The sequence below is a fragment of the Hevea brasiliensis genome, chromosome 3, assembly GCF_030052815.1.
Source record: "Hevea brasiliensis isolate MT/VB/25A 57/8 chromosome 3, ASM3005281v1, whole genome shotgun sequence".
NCBI lineage: Eukaryota > Viridiplantae > Streptophyta > Magnoliopsida > Malpighiales > Euphorbiaceae > Hevea > Hevea brasiliensis.
The window spans coordinates 81,903,246-81,923,597 of NC_079495.1; the positions used below are offsets into that span (position 1 = coordinate 81,903,246).

The window sequence follows — 20,352 nt, forward strand, 5'->3', positions numbered from 1 at the left end:
AATTTTAAAATTTAATTTATTTATAATATTAATATCGAGTGACAGTGGTTGTGATTGATATTCAAGTAATAATGGTGATTAAGTAGTAATGGTAGTAGCAACAACAATAGTTAGGTAATGAAGCCATGTAAGATAGTGGTGGTAATAGTAACCAGATGGTGGTAGAGATAACAGTGGTCCAACGGTAGTGGTGGTAGTGGTGGTGATAACAATGATTGTAACACCGTTGTGATAGTGATAGTGATAGTGGTGATGGTTACAAGGTTGGATAATAATAACTGTAGCAGTGGCAGCCAAATATTAGTGGTAATAGTGATTTTGATAATAAATAAAAAAAATTAATACAAGTAATTATGATTACATCTATTTTCAAATGTAATGATCATTATATTATTATTACATTATCTAACTGACATTCCATTACATCAAATTTTTTTGTATTATCAAAAAACGTAATCAAATATGCAACATAATCATGATTACATTACAACTTTAATTACACCATACCAAAGATAGCCAAACACTTACCTAAAGTAAAATACTTGAATATCTTAAATTATGGCATTTATGATCAATAAACAAGTTTCAACATAGAAACATAAATCCTAAAGGGTGGCGTCTGCTAAACCTATTCAACAGCCAGATTGGGTCCAACACGGGGTTGGACCTAAAATAATAGCAAGTGCCCAGCCTCTACTACGTAACGAAAAAAAATAAAATAAAATAAAATAAAATAAAATAAAATTTTCCAAAATTACCTACAACTGAAATTTCAAGAGTTTGTTAGTTTCAAAAGTGATTATACAATTAAAACCATGGAATAAACCATTTATCTTACTAATGATCATGAAACTATCAAGCTTTTAACCAAAAAATAAAGAGACATTTATTTCATACAGTATTAGTCCAAACTGCCGCAACATCCTTAACAAAAGAATGATTATAGTTTAATAATAATTATTTTAATTGTACATACCTAATTGATGTTTTTTAATTTCTAAAACGTTACAAAAGCACGCTCTCCAGCTTCATGACACCGTTTGAGTTTGTTGTCCCAACTCAAATCATGGAAAGCATATGAATCATTAACATCATTGATTGAGAAACTCAGTGGCATCATAAAAAAAAAAGAGCAAGCTGCTGCTAATCAGCCAAAACAATCCTACTGAATATTAAACTCTATTGATTCTTGAACAAGGTTGATGGAACCTGAAAGAACAATCATCAAAAGAGTCATAAGCTGGGCAGCAGAAGAAAATTTCAGGATAAGATGAAAAAATGTTAGAATTAGAAAGAGAAAAAAAAAATAGAGAACTGAAAAAACACGAAAAATGAGGAGATCAGATAAGGAGAATCTTCATATATTCCATGGAGAATATATCACATGACCCAACATTTTGGGAGTAAAGCAGGTCAAAATAGGGTGGTGCGGGTGAACCATATCTGGTTGAACCCAAAATCTATTCAAGTTTTAGGTAACTAGAACTTCTAATTAATTAATTTTAAAGTATCTAGGCTGAAATTGCATTCCAAGAAAAACATGCTGAAAGTAGAGTTGTGACATTATAATTAATTTGTGATCAGCAAAATGCCACCCAAAGTCACATCCATACCAATTCATGCTAAAGGATGGGCATTTTTTGTAGAGGGAAAGATGTGCATATCCTTACATTCAGTGGCATTATAGTCTGAAGGCCAAATAAAATGCAGAAGTTGGAGCCACTAAGAATTAGGTATATTGTAATTTGTATCAGAAAGCAAAAGTTTGATATTGGAAAAGGATGAACTCTGTAGAATGAGATGATTCTCCTTAATATCAATTAATCTGTACATGGGTATATATATACAATTGATTCCTATAATTGTGTTCTACTAATTAGGAAGAAATCCTAAATAATAAATCCTAAATAGGAATACAGAATACAGAATATACAGAGAAATAATATAGTGATTGACTTTCCATAACACTCCCCCTCAAGTTGGAGCATAGATGTTAATCATGCCCAACTTGTTACAAATGTAGTCAATCCTAGCTCCATTCAGAGCTTTTGTGAAAATATCTCCTAACTGCTCTCCAGTTTTGATGTGTCCTGTTGAGATGATCTGTTGTTGAATCTTTTCACGAATAAAGTGACAATCAATCTCAATATGTTTGGTCCGCTCATGAAATACCGGATTAGAAGCAATATGGAGAGCAGCTTGATTATCACACCACAATTTCGCAGGCAGGGAGGTCTTAAAACCTGTCTCATCTAGTAATTGAAGTATCCACATTACCTCACATATTGATTGTGCCATGGCTCTGTATTCGGATTCAGCACTAGATCGAGAAACTACACTCTGCTTCTTACTTCTCCAAGACACCAAATTTCCTCCAACAAAAACGCAATATCCAGTAGTTGACCTCCTGTCAACCTTAGATCCAGCCCAGTCGGCATCTGAAAAACATTCAATATTCAAATGCCCATGATTACCATATAGCAAACCTCTTCTGGGCGCCCTTGGATAACACAAGATTTGTTCCAAGGCTTCCCAATGAGCAACAGTTGGGGAAGACATAAACTGACTTACCACACTAACGGCATAAGCAATGTCAGGACGAGTGACTATAAGGTAGTTCAATTTTCCTACCAATCTCCTGTATCTCTCTGGATCTTCAAACAACTCACTATCCCCTGCTAACAGTTGTAAATTTGGAGTCATTGGTGCACTACAAGGCTTAGCACCTAATTTTCCTGTCTCTGTCAATAGATCGAGGACATATTTTCTTTGAGACAAGAAAATACCCTTCTTACTTCTCATAACTTCGATACCCAAGAAATACTTTAACAATCCCAAGTCTTTGGTCTGAAATTGAGTTTGGAGGAAGGTTTTAAGAGATGAAATACCTGCAGAGTCACTCCCAGTGATGACAATGTCATCCACATAGACTACCAGGAGGATTAGACCAGCCTCAGATTGCCTATAAAATACTGAGTGATCACACTTACTCTTTTGCATACCAAATTCCTGTACTGCTTCACTGAATCTCCCAAACCATGCCCTAGGACTTTGTTTCAAGCCATAAAGAGACTTCCGAAGCCTACAAACTTTACCCAACTCCCCCTGAGCAACAAACCCAGGTGTTTGCTCCATATACACCTCCTCCTGAAGATCACCATGAAGGAAAGCATTCTTGATATCCAATTGATGCAGGGGCCAATTATATGTAGCTGCTAAAGAGATAAACAAGCGAATAGAAGTAAGTTTAGCTACAGGAGAAAAAGTGTCAGAGTAATCAACCCCATATGTCTGAGCATATCCTTTTGCTACAAGGTGTGCTTTTAACCTAGCCACAGAACCATCAGGATGTACCTTTACTGTAAATACCCATTTGCAACCAATAGCTTTCTTACCAGTGGGCAAAGGCAACAGTTCCCATGTACCATTAGCATCTAAAGCCTCAATTTCCTCTTTCATAGCATCACACCAGCCAGGATGAGACAAAGGCCTCACCAACATGATTAGGGATAGGAGCGAGTCTAAAGAAGTAACAAAACACCGAGAACAAGAAGACAATTGATTATAAGAAACAAAAGAAGAGATAGGGTAAGTACATGAACGTTTACCTTTACGAAGAGCAATGGGTAAGTCTAGATCAGAATCATGATCAGTATGAGGTACTGGATCTCCCAACGAAGTAGCTGGTGGAGGATCTGAGTCAGGAATCTCCAATCTCCTGGAATAAACACGAACAACGGGAGGTCGAGTAGGTCTAGAGACAGAAGGAACAGGCTGTGGGAGAGGACTAGACATTGGTTGGACAGTATATATTAAGAGATCATCCTCCTCCCCCTGACTCTCATACACAGATGATTGAGGAAAAAATAGAGTGGACTAAAAAAATGTGACATCTGCAGAAACAAGATAACGATTAAGAGTAGGAGAGAAACAACGGTACCCTTTTTGTAGCCGAGAATACCCAAGGAAGACACATTTGAGAGACTTTGGATCCAATTTAGTAACCTGTGGATGAACATCACGCACAAAGCAGGTACAACAAAAAATACGGGGTTCAATAGGGAACAAAGATTTTGTAGGAAACAAAGCAGTATAAGGAATATCCCCATTAAGGACAGAAGACGGCATACGATTGATCAAAAAAACATGCTGTAGAAACTGCATCCGCCCAAAAGTGTCTAGGAACTTTCATCTGAAAAAGAAGAGCACGAGCTACCTCAAGAAGATGCCGATTTTTTCTTTCGGCCACGCCATTTTGGGATGGGGTATCCACACAGGAAGACTGATGAAGAATGCCATTTTGTGTCATATAAGACTGAAATTGTGCTGTAAAGTATTCTTTGGCATTGTCACTTCTTAATATGCGCACAGAAATATTAAATTGAGTTTTGATTTCATTACAAAAAGCACAAAAGATAGAAAACAACTCATAACGATTCTTCATTAAATATAACTAAGTAACACGAGAGTAATCATCAACAAAAGTAACAAAATAACGAAATCCAGTTTTAGAAGTAACAGAACAAGGACCCCAAACATCAGAATGAACTAACTCAAAAGGGGATGAAGCCCGTTTATTGACTCTAGACACAGAAGGCAAACGATGATGTTTTGCAAACTGACACGACTCACATTCTAGTACTGATAAAGATGGAATCGAGGACATAGCTTCTTCATGGTAGACAAAGAAGGATGACCCAATCTACAATGAGCTTCAAGAGGTGTTAAGGTATTGGAGCAAACAAGCGACCGCGGTACATGATTTTCCAGAATGTAGAGACCACCTGACTCATGTCCTCTACCAATAATCTGTTTCGTCGTAAGATCCTGAAACAAACACTGGTCAGGAAAAAAGAAAACAGAACAATTTAAGGTACGAGTAAGTTTACTAACAGAAAGTAGATTAAAAGAGAATTTTGGTAGACACAAAACAAATGACAAAGAAATTGACGAAGTCGGGTTCGCAGTTCCACAACCCATGACACAAGAAGTAGAACCATCAGCTAAAGTAACAGTAGAGGAATTGAGATTAGGCTGAAAAGTAGATAGAAGACTAGAATTACCTGTCATGTGATCTGTCGCACCAGAATCAATAACCCATTTTGATGAAGAAGACACAAGACATGCAGTGGATTTACCTGATTCAGCGATTGCAGTGATAGGGGAACTGGTAGGCTTTAGAGATGCCTGATACTGGAAAAACTGTGCAAAATCCTCTGCAGATACCAAAATAGTTTTCTCAGAGGAAGATATTGTAGAATCCTCTGCTGCCATATTTGCCATCTGTGATCGCTGATTTTTCCTTTGAAGTTGCGGACAATTATATTTTGTATGGCCGGGCTCATGGCAATAATAACAAATGACTCCTCTTGAGTCCTGATTAGAACTAGCCTCTCCATTACGCTGATTACTTCTGTTGCCTGTAATTCCTCCTCTACTTCCTCTTCTATTGCCCTGTTGTCCATTTGCATTACGACTAATAAGAGCACTATTTGCAGGCTGTGAAGGTTGGGTACTCTCTGTACGAAAGACCCGTGTAAACGTTTCATGCAAAGAGGAAATCTCAGAACTGGAGAGAATCTGAGATTTAGCAGTCTCATACTCTGAAGGAAGGCCTGCAGGAAAACTCATAACAGCCAGTTGCTCCCGTTGGGCCTGCTGAACTTTCACATCAGGATTAAAAGGCAACAATACATTAAGTTCCTCATATACCCGTTTAAAATCCATAAAATAAGCCGTGAGAGACTTATCCTCTTTCTCAGCACGGTAGAATGCCTTACAAACATCATAAATACGGGAGATATTCCCTTTACCAGAATACAAAAAATCTAAGTAATCCATCAATTCCTTAACAAATTCACAGTGATTAATTAAACTAATTACCTCACTGTGAATCGAGTTCCGAAGCTGCAAAAACAACCGAGCATCCTCCCTTAGCCAAGTTTGTCGTGTATCATCCGTAGGTGGATCTTTAGTAAGGTGATCATCCTTATCAATGCTACGCAAATAGACCCTAACGCCTTACTCCACCTGTAATTCGAACCATTAAGTTAGTGTTCCGTGATCTTAGTCATCACCGGAATCACATCAGAAATAATATTCTTATTGTCTGCCATTTGTTGAGACAGAGAAAAGTAACCGAAACGCTAATCCAAAGTGCTTACAGCAGCAAAATAACCCAAAATCACAAATCAAGTAAATACCGAAATAGGATCTGAGAGCCAAACCTCAGGAGGGTTAAGGCGACGCTGGCAATATTGATCGGAGTCGAAACGGCCGGTTGGCGGCTAAGGTCTCTCCTGAGCTGGGTGGTGAGAACAAATAGTCACCCTAGATAGATGACCTGCTCTGATACCATGTAGAATGAGATGATTCTCCTTAATATCAATTAATCTGTACATGGGTACATATATACAATTGATTCCTATAATTGTGTTCTACTTATTAGGAAGAAATCCTAAATAATAAATCCTAAATAGGAATACAGAATACAGAATATACAAATAAATAATATAGTGATTGATTTTCCATAACAAACTCCAAGAGTGCTACCAACTTTGCAAAATATTGTGAAAAAAAATGGTGAACTCAAAAAGATGAAAGCAAGAAAAGTATCTGCCCTTGATAGAATTCTGCTGAAATTTATGTCTTGGAAAGATTGGTAATGCGATTTACACAGTTTAGGGATATGTACCTAAAAACCTCTCATCGATGCTAGTAATCACGGTCATGACACAAATGAAATTCCCATCAAATTTGGCTTAATCAAGGATCAACATTGAGTCCTTGATCTTCTAGCATTGGCCACGGATGACTAAAGTGAACATATACAAAAGTTATTCTTTGATGACATAACTTTGATAGATGAACCTTGATAAGGGTTAATGAGGAGCTGAGTTACGTAGGAACTTCCTTAGCCTAAGGATTTCAAGCTGAATAAAACTAAAAAAGGAATATCATCCGTCACAATTTATGCAATGCAAGGGAGAGAACAAAGTGAATTATTTGGATGAACTACCCGTCTTATGAAGCAATCACCTTCAGCATCTAAGAACCTGTTTGGTTCATAGAATGGAAGAGGGTGGAAATGGAATAGCTATTCTTCACTTATATTTTGAATTTATATCATACTAACTTAAAATATATTTATTCTATGTAATGATTATTGTACATTTTAAATATTAACAGAGGTTAAAATTATAAAATTGTTATATATACATTTAAATTTCAACCAAATCTGGGAATAGTTATTCTACTCTCAACCTATTCCATGCCATTCCATGAATCAAACAAAGCCCAAGGACTTGTTTAGTTCATGGAATAGAATAGGGTAGGAATGGAATAGCTATTCATAGTAATGGAATAGTTATTTTTCACTTATATTTTGAATTTACATCTTACTAATTTAAAAATATTCATATTATATAATAATTATTGCACATTTAAAATTTAATAAAGAATTAAAATTATATAATTACTATTCCATGAAATGACATTCCACATTTAAATTTGAACCAAATCAATAGATAGTTATTCAGCATGGAATGGCTACTATATCCCCAACCTATTCCTTGCAATTTCACAAACCAAACAAAGCCTAAGCTTTATCGAACGAAAGGGATTGAGGAGAGTGAGCATGTAGCTAACATGATGTGATTAATTTTAGATGTAGTCAAAATCTTTGCCATAACTACAATTCAATTAGCTATGATATGTGGTAGTGGATGTTAGGCAATGAATGAATAATAAGGCCATATATTATGTCAAATACTATGCGCCTATATGGTTTAGACAAAAATTAAAATTAAAAAAAATAAAAATAAAAATAAAAGAGAGCCTAGGAATTGGAATTGGATGGGATATTCTTCTTCATGCATGGTTGAACAAAAAGACTCCACAAATGGGAATTGGACTCCAATCCATCATTCCCCTTTACCACCTAGCAATCAATTTCAATTCTAATTGTAATGAAAATTATCATTTATTATTCAGGAAAAAAAGGTGATTTTTCACAAGGAACAAAAAGACATACCTTTACGTGATGTGGCATTATCTTGATATCAAAGGGTACATGAAGCCATGCTTCAGGTGGGTAGAGCAAAAAGTTCTCAGGCTTGCTGGTATAGACATCAGCGTATTGATGGATGTGATAGGCAAAAGCAGATTCTTGACCTGTATCAGTGAGGAAAGTGGCTCCAAAAGACTTGTTAAACATTTTTTTCATCACCTGTCGTGCCTTCTGCCTCTCCTCATTTAGCTCCCCCAAAAGCAACTGATATGATTCACTTCTCATACCATTAGCTACGGTTGAATGCAATTTGCCGAGCAGTTCTTGTATGATATGAAATTTTGCCTACATCAGAAGAATAGACCAAAAATAAGAAAAGGATTACGATCAGTCCAAGCAAAGAACTTCCAGCCAAGAAATTTCAATGAGAGTTAATTAAATGACAGAAAAACCGCACATGCCAAACAAACAATTTCAAGGGCTTTCAGAATCTTTTGTGGATTGGTTTGTTTGCAACCATCAGGACAAATATACTGACAACATGAAGAGCGTGTTTTTTTTCTACTTCCTCTAATATGCACTCGGCTGAAAGAGCAAAGTACAGAGATCAACAGCCAGACCCATCAACTGAAACAGTAAATATTTGCTTCTGTAAATGCGGAACATAAGATAAAAGATGTGAATCATTCTAGGCAAATTAAAAAGTTGACCTTTTCCAAATCTGTTTAGGATGAAATACCCTCAGGTAGAATCTTATGTTAGCCAAATTAACCGATTAATTATCTTGCTAGCTCTCTTTCATCTATTTTGTTTCCCTCCCATGTCTTTAGATTTTTGTCACTTATCCCTTTCTTCCCATTATTCTCTTTCCTCTTCTTTTATTCTCATCATATCTCTCATAGTTTAGCTAGCCAGTGACCACAGTAAATATTGGAAGAAAAGAAGTTAAAGAACTCTCAACAAAGCATTAATTCTAACTATTTTGTGTTGGAAAGAAAAGCCCTCAAGCTTAAGTCAGCAGGAAACAAAAAATAACACACTGGCAATGTCTAATATCAAGCAAGCTGAATAAAAGGACATACCTGTTCAAAACGATAATTGTCATCATTTTGTGTACGAATTTCATTCTGCATTAAGAAGATATCCCGGAATAAGATAACTTAATAAGCTTAAATTTAAAATTACTTTACACACGAGGTTGGTAGGTGCAGAGGAGAAACCGAGAAAGTGAAAACTCAAATGTGAGGAAAACACAAACAGAAAACAAAGAAAAGAAAAGAAAAATGTTTTAAGACAATAGACATCACAACCATGTTCATCACATCTATAAACTGTAATTATAGTGACTGACCAATTTTGTTTTCCCCTAATCTTGTTTGGCAGAAACATGACCATTACATTCTAGAATCAATACTAGAGTAAATCCAGTTTAGATTTTGTTTTTCTTATTCCTATTAAGTTTTTTTTTTCCCTATAATTCAATGGGATTATGGTGCCTATTTACATACACTAGTTGATTCTTGCATTTCCTCTAGTTGGTAAATTTAAACAGCTTTGGCACTCTTTTGTTCGTTTTTTTTATTACTTGACTGTGGAGTTCTGTCATACATCAATTAGCCCCCAAGCATCTGGAAAATCTTTGACAAGCAATGCATACTATAATTTTTTCTCTCAAATGTAACTAATAGTTTTATACCAGTAACCCACAATTTCATATATTTTATATTTACAACAAATTTTACAATTAGAATTGCACGACGTACATGAAGGTCCCAATCACCCTGCTTAGTTTTAATTATGTAGCAGGAAGCATAAAACATAATTCATCTCAAGTGGTGGAAATTGGGAAAGGGACTCGTAAACAGGGATGAACAGACGGGTGGCACATTATCACCTTTAAGACTAGATATATAAGGAATGAAAATATCAAGCATTTTAAACTCAATCTAAAAAGAATAAGGTAGGACGTACTTCTAGTTCGTGGATGATGGCTGCAGTGCGCCACCCAGCTTTTGAAGGCCCCCTTAGATCACTAAATAGGTGATCACCAAAGTATATCACCTGCAAAGAAACAAAGGGAACATGTACTCATCAATACAAAAGAAAGTTTTCCCTACCAAACAAAAATTTGTCATCAGTCATTAGAGATTTAAAATTTGACTTTTTCAACCAAATATGTGGTATCATGATTTTAGGATTTAATTTTGTATATTTCCTTAAGTTACAGCTGTATTACTGCCTACTTTACAGCCTTTATTATTAGAAGTCCTGAATAAATAAGCAGGGGTGCAATTTACAAAAGTTATACAAGTGAATTTTCATATATATATATATATATATATATATATAAGTGCTTTCAAAATCTTTTGCCAAATATGTTCATTTAAAAATAAATAAATAAAAGTTGGTCCTATCATTTCTACCCTTTATTATAGAAAGAAGTATAAATTTTTGCCTTCATACTTTTATTATTTTACAGCAAAAGACAATCATCCATTAGCTGTTTAAATGTATAATCAAAAACATAAAATGATAACAAAGAAACCCTCTATTATCAGCCAAATGAACATTTTCTTATTGCCTAAAGTTTCAGTAAAACTTACTTTTTATTTTATCAAAATAATGCACTAAAGTTTTTCTAATTTTTACTCTTACGTAGTTCCCTTACATCTGCTCTCCATAGATACAATAACACCAAAGGCAAAGACAAACCATGGTATGATAATCATCAGAAAAGATAGAACTGTAGAAACCTTAACTCTAAATTCTCAAACTGAAATTTATATAGTTTTGGCAAAATAGGTCAATTAGATTACAAAAATAATTTTAAAAAAATTATTAAAAAAATAAAAAATAAAAACACTTTAAGTTAGGCTGCCACCCAAATATCAGATGCTTCAAGTTTCTCCAAAAAATAGGCAGAGAAGGATAATAAGCTATGTCGTGCAACCTGGACTGGCCCAGTCAGTCCAACTGGAAAACTCGAGAACCGGGCCTATGGTTGGTACAGTTTACCTTTAAAACCGGACAATTCAAAACCCAGTCAAACACGTAAAATCCAGTCAAACCTGATCAACCGGATTTCAACCTTTTTTTTTTTTGCTTCTTGCTTTAAAAAATGTTTTACATGTGGCAGTCATTGGTTAGTGACATGTGGCAACCTTCTGCATAGCAAAAAAATATCAAATAACCATATTTTTTAACGTTCTAAATGCAATAGTAATATCCGTTTTTCTAAAAAATAACTCTAAACTACTTCTATGGATAGTGCAAACTTATTATCACCTCAGTGTTTCTGGATGGTCAATTTTGGGAAATAACTGTCCACTAAAAATTAAGTAATATTAATTGAAATTTAGGAGTAAAATAGACAAGTTCATTACATATTAAAATGATAAATTTCTTATATATAAGCTAATGCAGTAAAATTAATTTATAAAAGACTGTATTTATTAAAGTAATAATAATTTAATATATTAATATTTAATTAATATTAGTATATCAATATTAATTTATAAAAGATCATTAATTACATGGCAACTCCGCCTAAGTAGTTTACACTTAGCCGGTCTCAAGCCCGGATAAAGGACGAGGCTTACAGTAGGTGACAACCAGCGTAAAAATTTCGTTACACCTTATGATATGGATTCAAATGATATAAACGTTGGGGCGTCCTCTACTTACGACGCGATACATCGGAGCCCGGGTGTAGTAAGAAATATGCAAGGGTGTAGGACATTCACCGAAAGCAACGTGCCATGCCAGCGCCCGGGTGTGGTGTTAAATGAACAAGGGTTCACACATCATGGACGGGTGTGGGTAAAGAAGTTAGTCCATAGGACAGATAGTAGAATAGAACACAAGATAGACATAAAAAACAATAGAAGATATCATAGAAGGAGACCAATTAGGAAGGAACAGGATAGGAGAAGGATTAGGGTTGGTACTTGGAATGTTGTATCACTTACAGAAAAATTAATGGAGCTTGTGGATACCTTGGAAAGGAGAATGGTGAATATTGCTTGCATTCAGGAGACTAAATGGGTAGGAGAGAAAAGCAAGTAAGTGGGTAATTCAGGGTACAAACTGTGGTTTGCCGGAAAGGAGAGAAACAAGAACGGAGTGAGCATAATCATAGACATAACATTGAAAGATGCTGTAATAGCTGTGAAAAGAGTAGGAGATAAAATTATACTAGTAAAGCTAGTACTAGAAGAATAAACAATAAATGTAGTTAGTGCTTATGCCCCACAAATAGAACTAGATAATGAGAATAAATAAAGGTTTTTGGGAAGATATGGATGATTTAATACAAAGCATACCGAATGAAAAGAATGTTTTCATTGGTGGAGATTTGAATGGACGTGTAGGAAGTGATAGGCAAGGTTATGAGAATGCTCATGGAGGTTTTGGTTTTGACAGTCGAAATGAGGAGGGAAAAAACATCTTGAATTTTGCTATGGCATACGACCTAATACTAGCAAATACCTACTTTATAAAAAAAGAGTCACATTTAGTGACTTTCAAAAGTAGGCAACACAAAAGTCAAATCGACTTCCTCTTAACCAGTAAGACAAATAGAGCTCTATGCAAGGATTGCAAAGTCATTCCAGGAAAGGCTTTAACAAGTCAACATCGGTTAGTGGTCTTAGACGTCAAGTTTAGGAACAATTCAAGTAAGATCAGAAGAAATAGTGTAGCTCGAACAAAGTGGTGGGAGTTAAAAGGAGTAAAGTAAGTGAAGTTCAAAATGAGCTTCTCGAGTCCGAATCATGGAAGCTGGATATGGAGGCCAATGATATGTGGATACAGATAGCATCAAAGATTAGAGAAGTAGCTAGAAAAGTACTTGGAGAGTCTAAAGGGCATGGACCACCCTCAAAAGAGAGATGGTGGTAGAATGAGGAAGTACAAAAGGCAGTGAAGAGAAAAAGAAAATGGTATAAGAAATTACCTAAATGTGATAATAATGAAGCATATGAACAGTACAAGATAGCAAAGAAATAGGCAAAAAAGGCAGTTAGTCAAGCAAGAGTACAGGCCTTTGAAAAGTTATATGAGAAACTTAGAACTAAAGAAGGGGAGAAAGATATTTATAGATTAGCAAGGAGGAGAGAAAGGAAATGTCAAGATTTCAATCAAGTTAGGTTCATTAAGGATAAAGAAGGAAAAGTATTGGTGAAAGATGAGAATATTAAAGAAATATGGAGAAATTATTTTAATGATCTCTTTAATAATAGTCAAAATGGTAATAACGTGAATATAGACTATAGAACAATAGAAAAGAATATGAATTATACTAGAATGATTAGATCTGTAAAAGTAAAGGAAGCACTTAAGAGAATAAAAGTAGGTAAAGCCTGTGGACCCGATGGAATACCAATTGAAGTGTGAAAGTGTTTGGGAGATATGGAAGTAGAATGGTTAACTAAATTATTTAATAAGATTCTAAACTCAAAGAAAATGCCTGATGAATGGAGGAGCAATATCTTAGCACATATTTTTAAAAATAAGGGAGACATACAGAGTTGCTCAAACTATAGGGGAATTAAACTCATGAGCCATACTATGAAGTTGTAGGAGAGAGTTGTGGAGCATCGACTACGTCATGATACTTCTATCTCTCTCAATCAATTTGGCTTAATGCCTGGTCCTTCAACTATGGAAGCGATCTTTCTCATTAGAAGCTTAATGGAGAAATATAGAGATGTGAAGAAAGATCTACACATGATTTTTATTGATTTGGAGAAGGCTTATGATAGTGTTCCAAGAGTTGTCTTATGAAAAGTGTTAGAACAAAAGAGGGCATCTATTAAGTACATACAAGTGTTAAAAGATATGTATGAAGGAGCAACTACTATTGTGCGCACAGTAGGAGGGGACACGAGATTTTCCGATCTTAGTTGGATTACACCAAGGATCAGCTATAAGCCCTTACCTTTTTACATTAGTTTTAGATAAATTGACGAAACATGTACAAGAGAGTATTCCTTGGTGCATGATACTTGCAGATGATATTGTTCTGATAGATGAGACGAGAGAAGGAGTCGATAGAAAGCTAGAACTTTGGAGAAGTACTCTAGAGTCAAAGGGTTTTAAGTTAAGTAGAACAAAAACAAAATACATGCATAGCAAGTTCAGTGAAGGCCAAACTGGTAATAGGGAAGGAGTTAGTTTGGATGGAGTGGTACTGTCCCAAAGTAATCACTTTAAATATCTCGGCTCAGTCCTTCAAGTAGATGGAGGATGTGAGGAGGATGTTAGTCATAGGATTAAAGCCGGATGGTTGAAGTGAAGACGTGCCATGGGAGTTTTATGTGATCGCAAGATTCCCAATAAGTTGAAAGGAAAATTTTACCGTACAGCTATACGACCGGCCATGTTATATGGTAGTGAGTGTTGGGCACTGAAGGAGTCGTATGCGTCTAAGATAAAAATTGCAGAGATGAGAATGTTAAAGTGGATGAGTAGCCATACTAGACTAGATAAAGTCCGTAATGAGAGTATTAGAGAAAAGGTAGGAGTGGTGCCAATTGAGGATAAGTTGAGAGAAGGGAGATTGAAGTAGTTTGGTCATGTGAAGCGTAGACATACTGAAGCTCCAATTAGACAAGTAGAGCACATTAGGTTAGAGGATAGAAAGAAAAAAAGGGGTAAGACCTAAATTGACTTGGAGGAAAGTAGTACAACATGACCTAGAAGCATTACACATTTCTGAGAATTTAACTCAAAATCGTTTAGAGTGGAGAAAGCGAATCCATATAGCCGACTCCAAATTTTTGGGATAAAAACTTAGTTGAGTTGAGTTGTATTAATTACATGGCATAAATTTAATATTTATTGATTAGTATATAACATAAAGTTAATATATTAATGTTAAAAAAAATAATATCCTAATATCAATGTATAAAAGACTATTAAATACATAATATAAATTTAATATTCATTGAATAGTATTTAGAATGAACTTCAATTGAACCTTAAACGCTTAACTTTATTTTCACTAGTTATCAGACTGGACCGGGTTTAAAAAAACATGGTAATAAGAATTGAGGAAACTTACACTAAAGCTTTAATATAGGTCTTTTAAAAGCAAAGATAAAATAAATAAACAAAAAGTAAGATAGAAACTAAAATTGAAGACATGTTATTTTTTTTCCCCTAAATCAAGAAGGCAGTAGCAAATATGTGATCCAACCTTATTGAGATAAGGTGAGAAATACAAGAGAGTCTTAACAAGGAAAATTTTAGAAAATAAACTTCTTGTTCTTACAAAAATGTGGTAGAACTCATTGATTTGCATATAAGAAGATAAGAAGGTCGAAGGGGCATCTATTACAGGAAAGTTGAGAATAGGTAGAATGAGATGGTTTGGACACATGCAATGTAGACCAAAAAATGCACCAACATGGAAAGCGAAGCACATTGAAGTGGTAGCAAGTAAGAAGGGGAGAAGTAAACCTTAGACAAGGATAGAAGTAATAAGAAAGGACTTAGTGGCTCCAGTGCAATGCTAAACTGTGTGGAAAAGAAATGGATACATATAACCAACCTTAATTATTTTGGGACTAAGACTTAGTTATATTATATTTGCACTTATCCTATAATTGAAAAATAATAAAATAAACATAAGAAAATATAATGTACCTCTGGGCCATTCCATTTGGTAATTTGTAGAAAGGATTTGAGACATCCATGGTAGTAAATTCTTTTAGGAAGAAACTCATCCACCTTTGTAAAGGCTAGGGTGTCCTTCTCCATGTCATAACAACTACAATAAAGTTCCAAAACGTTGATCACCAAATCACTTGTTAGTACAGCATATAACTGCTTGTAAAGCAAAGGTGAAATTACGACAAAAAGGACGTAAAGTGAGAAGAACAAAAGAATCAAAGCATCATTTCAGTTAGCTCGATAAGTCTTTACACTATCCGGATTGGATACTTGACAAGGACCATTCACAGCGACCTTTATTCTTTTCACATTTCAATCTTAGCAAAATGCAGCCACAAATACCTTTTTCTTGTGAATGAAGGGCAGAAACTTGGGAACATAAATCAACAATTACCATCTTCATTTTACATTTTAGTCTTTATTGTATAAAATACTTGGTTGCTTTTTCAATTTTATCAGGAAGTTATAATTTTGTCAATTAGATTAACTTTTCAATTTTTGCTATTCTGTCATCAATTGGATCTTCGATCAAAATCAAGTAAGGAAATCACATAGCTAGCACGTTAGACAAGTTAAAAAGTCCAAGTCAACAATGATTAAAATGGTAAAATAGATTAAAACAACGTGAATCACTCATCTTTCTTTATTCTTTTTCTTCTTCTTTTGCATTATAATTTTTTTTCCATTTTAAGGCTTAATTACTGTAAAGTTTGGAAAGAGTCTTGGTCAAATTTCAATTTAATTCATTTTACTCTGGGCTTATAAAAGTGATTAAATTGCTTTACACATCAAAATGACTAGCCAAGTCAATGTTGCAATCTAACAACTTATATTTACCCTTTAATTTTTATACTTTCCTGACATAGAAATTATAACCCCAACACTCCCCCCTCAAGTACAACCACATGGCTGTCACTTGACAATTAGTTTGTATTTTTAATCCAATACGGGCCCAATTATACAGCCTTATGGACGACTGGAACCCATAACCCAATCCAGGCTCTGATACCATATTACGTTAAGGAGAGAGTATTGATTAAATTACAATTTAATTCATTTTAATTTGAGCTTATATAAATAATTAAATTACTTTACACATTAAAATAACTAGTCAAATTAATATTACAATCTAACAACTTATATTTACCCTTTCATTTTTATACTTTTCTAATATAGGATTTATAATCCCAACAATACAACTCAACTCAACTCAACTCAACTAAGCCTTTATCCCAAAAATTTGGGGTCGGCTATATGGATTCGCTTTTTCCACTCTGAACGATTTTGGGTTAAATCCTCAGAAATGTGTAATGCTTCTAAGTCATGCTGTACTACTCTCCTCCAAGTCAATTTAGGTCTACCCCTTTTTTTCTTTCTATCCTCTAGCCTAATGTGCTCTACTTGTCTAACTGGAGCCTCCGTACGTCTACGCTTCACATGACCAAACCACCTCAATCTCCCTTCTCTCAACTTATCTTCAATTGGCACCACTCCTACCTTTTCTCTAATACTTTCATTACGGACTTTATCTAGTCTAGTATGACCACTCATCCACCTTAACATTCTCATCTCTGCAACTCTTATCTTAGATGCATACGACTCTTTCAGTGCCCAACACTCACTACCATATAGAATAGTCGGTCGTATGGCTGTACGGTAAAATTTTCCTTTTAATTTATTGGGAATCTTACGATCACATAAAACTCCCGTGGCACGTCTCCACTTCAACCATCCGGCTTTAATCCTATGACTAACATCCTCCTCACATCCCCCATCTACTTGAAGGACTGAGCCTAGATATTTAAAGTAATTACTTTGGGACAGTGCCACTCCATTCAAACTAACTCCTTCCCTATCACCAGTTTGGCCTTCACTGAACTTGCAATGCATGTATTATGTCTTCGTTCTACTTAACTTAAAACCCTTTGACTCTAGAGTACTTCTCCAAAGTTCTAGCTTCCTATTGACTCCTTCTCGTGTCTCATCTATCAGAACAATATCATCCGCAAACATCATTCACCAATTAATACTCTCTTGTATATGTTTCTTCAGTTGATCTATAACTAAATTATAAATGTAAGGGCTTATGGATGATCCTTGGTGTAATCCAATTGAGATCGAAAAATCTCTTATGTCCCCTCCCACTGTGAGCACAATAGTAATTGTTCCTTCATACATATCTTTCAACACTTGTATGTACCTAATAGATACCATCTTTTGTTCTAACACATTCCACAAGGCATCTCTTGGAACACTATCATAAGCCTTCTCCAAATCAATAAAAACCATGTGTAGATCTTTCTTCACATCTCTATATTTTTCCATCAAACTTCTAATGAGAAAGATCGCTTCCATAGTTGAACGACTGTGCATGAAACCAAATTGATTGAGCGATATCGCACTATCATGACGTAGTCGAAGCTCCACAACTCTCTCCCACAACTTCATAGTATGGCTCATGAGTTTAATTCCCCTATAGTTTGAGCAACTCTGTATGTCTCCCTTATTTTTAAAAATAGGTACTAAAATACGCTTCCTCCATTCATCAGGCATTTTCTTTGAGTTTAGAATCTTATTAAATAATTTAGTTAACCATGCCACTCCCATATCTCCCAAATACTTCCACACTTCAAGTGGTATTTCATCGGTCCACAGCTTTACTTACTTTCATTCTCTTAAGTGCTTCCTTTACTTCTAAAGATCTAATCCTTCTAGTATAATTTACATTCTTTTCTATTGTTCTATAATCTATATTCACGCTATTTCCATTTTGACTATTATTAAAGAGATCATTAAAATAATTTCTCCATCTTTCTTTAATGTCCTCATCTTTCACCAACACTTTTCCTTCTTTATCCTTAATGCACCTAACTTGATTGAGATCTTGACATTTCCTTTCTCTACTCCTTGCTAATCTATAAATATATTTCTCCCATTCTTTAGTTCCAAGTTTCTCATATAACTTTTCAAAGGCACTGTGCTCTTGCTTGGCTAATCGCTTTTTGCCTCTTTCTTTGCTATCTTGTACTGCTTCATATGCCTCATTATTATCACATTTAGGTAATTTCTTATACCATTCCCTTTTCTCTTCAACGCTTTTGTACTTCCTCATTCCACCACCATCTCTCTTTTGAGGGTGGTCCAGGTCCTTGAGACTCTCCAAGTACTTTTCTAGCTACTTCTCTAATCTTTGATGTCATCTGTATCCACATATCATTGGCCTCCATATCTATCTTCCATACTTCGGACTCAAGAAGCTCATTTTTGAACTTCACTTGCTTTACTCCTTTGAACTCCCACCACTTTGTTCGAGCTACACTATTTCTTCTGACCTTACTTGAATTGTTCCTAAACTTGACATCCAAGACCACCAACCTATGTTGACTTGTTAAATCCTCTCTGAATGACCTTGCAATCCTTTCATAGAGCTCTATTTGTTTTTCTGGTTAAGAGGAAGTCGATTTGGCTTCTATGTTGCCCACTTTTGAAAGTCACTAAATGTGACTCTCTTTTTATAAAGTAGGTATTTGCTAGTATTAGGTCGTATGCCATAGCAAAATCCAGGATGCTTTTTCCTTCCTCATTTCGACTGCCAAAACCAAAACCTCCATGAACATTCTCATAACCTTGCCTATCACTTCCTACATGTCCATTCAAATCTCCACCAATGAAAACATTCTCTTCATTCGGTATGCTTTGCATTAAATCATCCATATCTTCCCAAAACCTTTGTTTACTCTCACTGTCTAGTCCTATTTGTGGGGCATAAGCACTAACTATATTTATTGTTTCTCCGTCTAGTACTAGCTTTACTAGTATAATTCTATCTCCTACTCTTTTCACAACTACTACTGCGTCTTTCAATGTCCTGTCTATGATTATACCCACTCCGTTCTTGTTTCTCTCCTTTCCGGTAAACCACAATTTGTAACCTGAATTACCCACTTCCTTATTTTTCTCTCCTACCCATTTAGTCTCCTGAATGCAAGCAATATTCACCCTTCTCCTTTCCAAGGTATCCACAAGCTCTATTAATTTTCCTGTAAGTGATCCAACATTCCAAGTACCAACCCTGATCCTTCTCCTATCCTGCTCCTTCCTAATTGGTCTCCTTCTATGATATCTTCTATTATTTTCTATGTCTATCTTGTGTTCTGTTCCACTATTTGTTCTATTATCTGTCCTATGGACTAACTTCTTTACCCACACCCGTCCATGATGTGGGAACCCTTGCTCACTTAACACCACACTGTGGCGCCGCATGGCGCGTCGCTTCGGTGAACGCCCTACACCCTTGCATATTTATCACTACACCCGGCTCCGTAGCGTCGTTAGTAGAGGACGCCCCAACGTTTATATCATTTGAATCCATATCATAGGGTGTGACGAAATTTTTACGCTGGTTGTCACCTACCGCAACCCTCCTCCTTTATCCGGGCTTGGGACCGGCTAAGCGCAAACTACTTAGGCGGAGTTTATTATAATCCCAACAATGACAAAAAAAAAACTAACCAACATTAGCACTTTTTTCAATTCTATCATCAGCTTTTAATTTCATCAAATTGATACATGCACAAATGAACTAAAGGCACTGGAGATTTTAGCATTTAATTGGATAAAGCATAACATGACTAGCAAATTGGTTGACGTGGCGGTTTACTTTAAGATTC

At 35.4% G+C, this 20,352-nt stretch overlaps 1 protein-coding gene across 2 annotated transcripts in view; it reads right to left on the reverse strand.

Moving 5' to 3' along the window:
• Window positions 1–925: 925 nt before the first annotated feature.
• Window positions 926–20,352, reverse strand: part of LOC110659833 (uncharacterized) — a 42,047-nt gene continuing 22,620 nt past the window's right edge. The window contains exons 9-13 of one of the 2 annotated variants that reach the window (XM_021817887.2): window positions 15,656–15,779; window positions 9,980–10,069; window positions 9,091–9,135; window positions 8,033–8,353; window positions 926–1,209 (exon numbers count right to left, since the gene is read on the reverse strand). In XM_021817887.2, the coding sequence (XP_021673579.1) occupies window positions 1,180–1,209; window positions 8,033–8,353; window positions 9,091–9,135; window positions 9,980–10,069; window positions 15,656–15,779 (610 nt within the window). In that variant the 3' untranslated portion in view covers window positions 926–1,179. Of the gene's footprint in view, window positions 1,210–7,448; window positions 7,940–8,032; window positions 8,354–9,090; window positions 9,136–9,979; window positions 10,070–15,655; window positions 15,780–20,352 lie in introns of those variants that run through there. The other variant, XM_021817886.2, reaches the window with a different exon arrangement.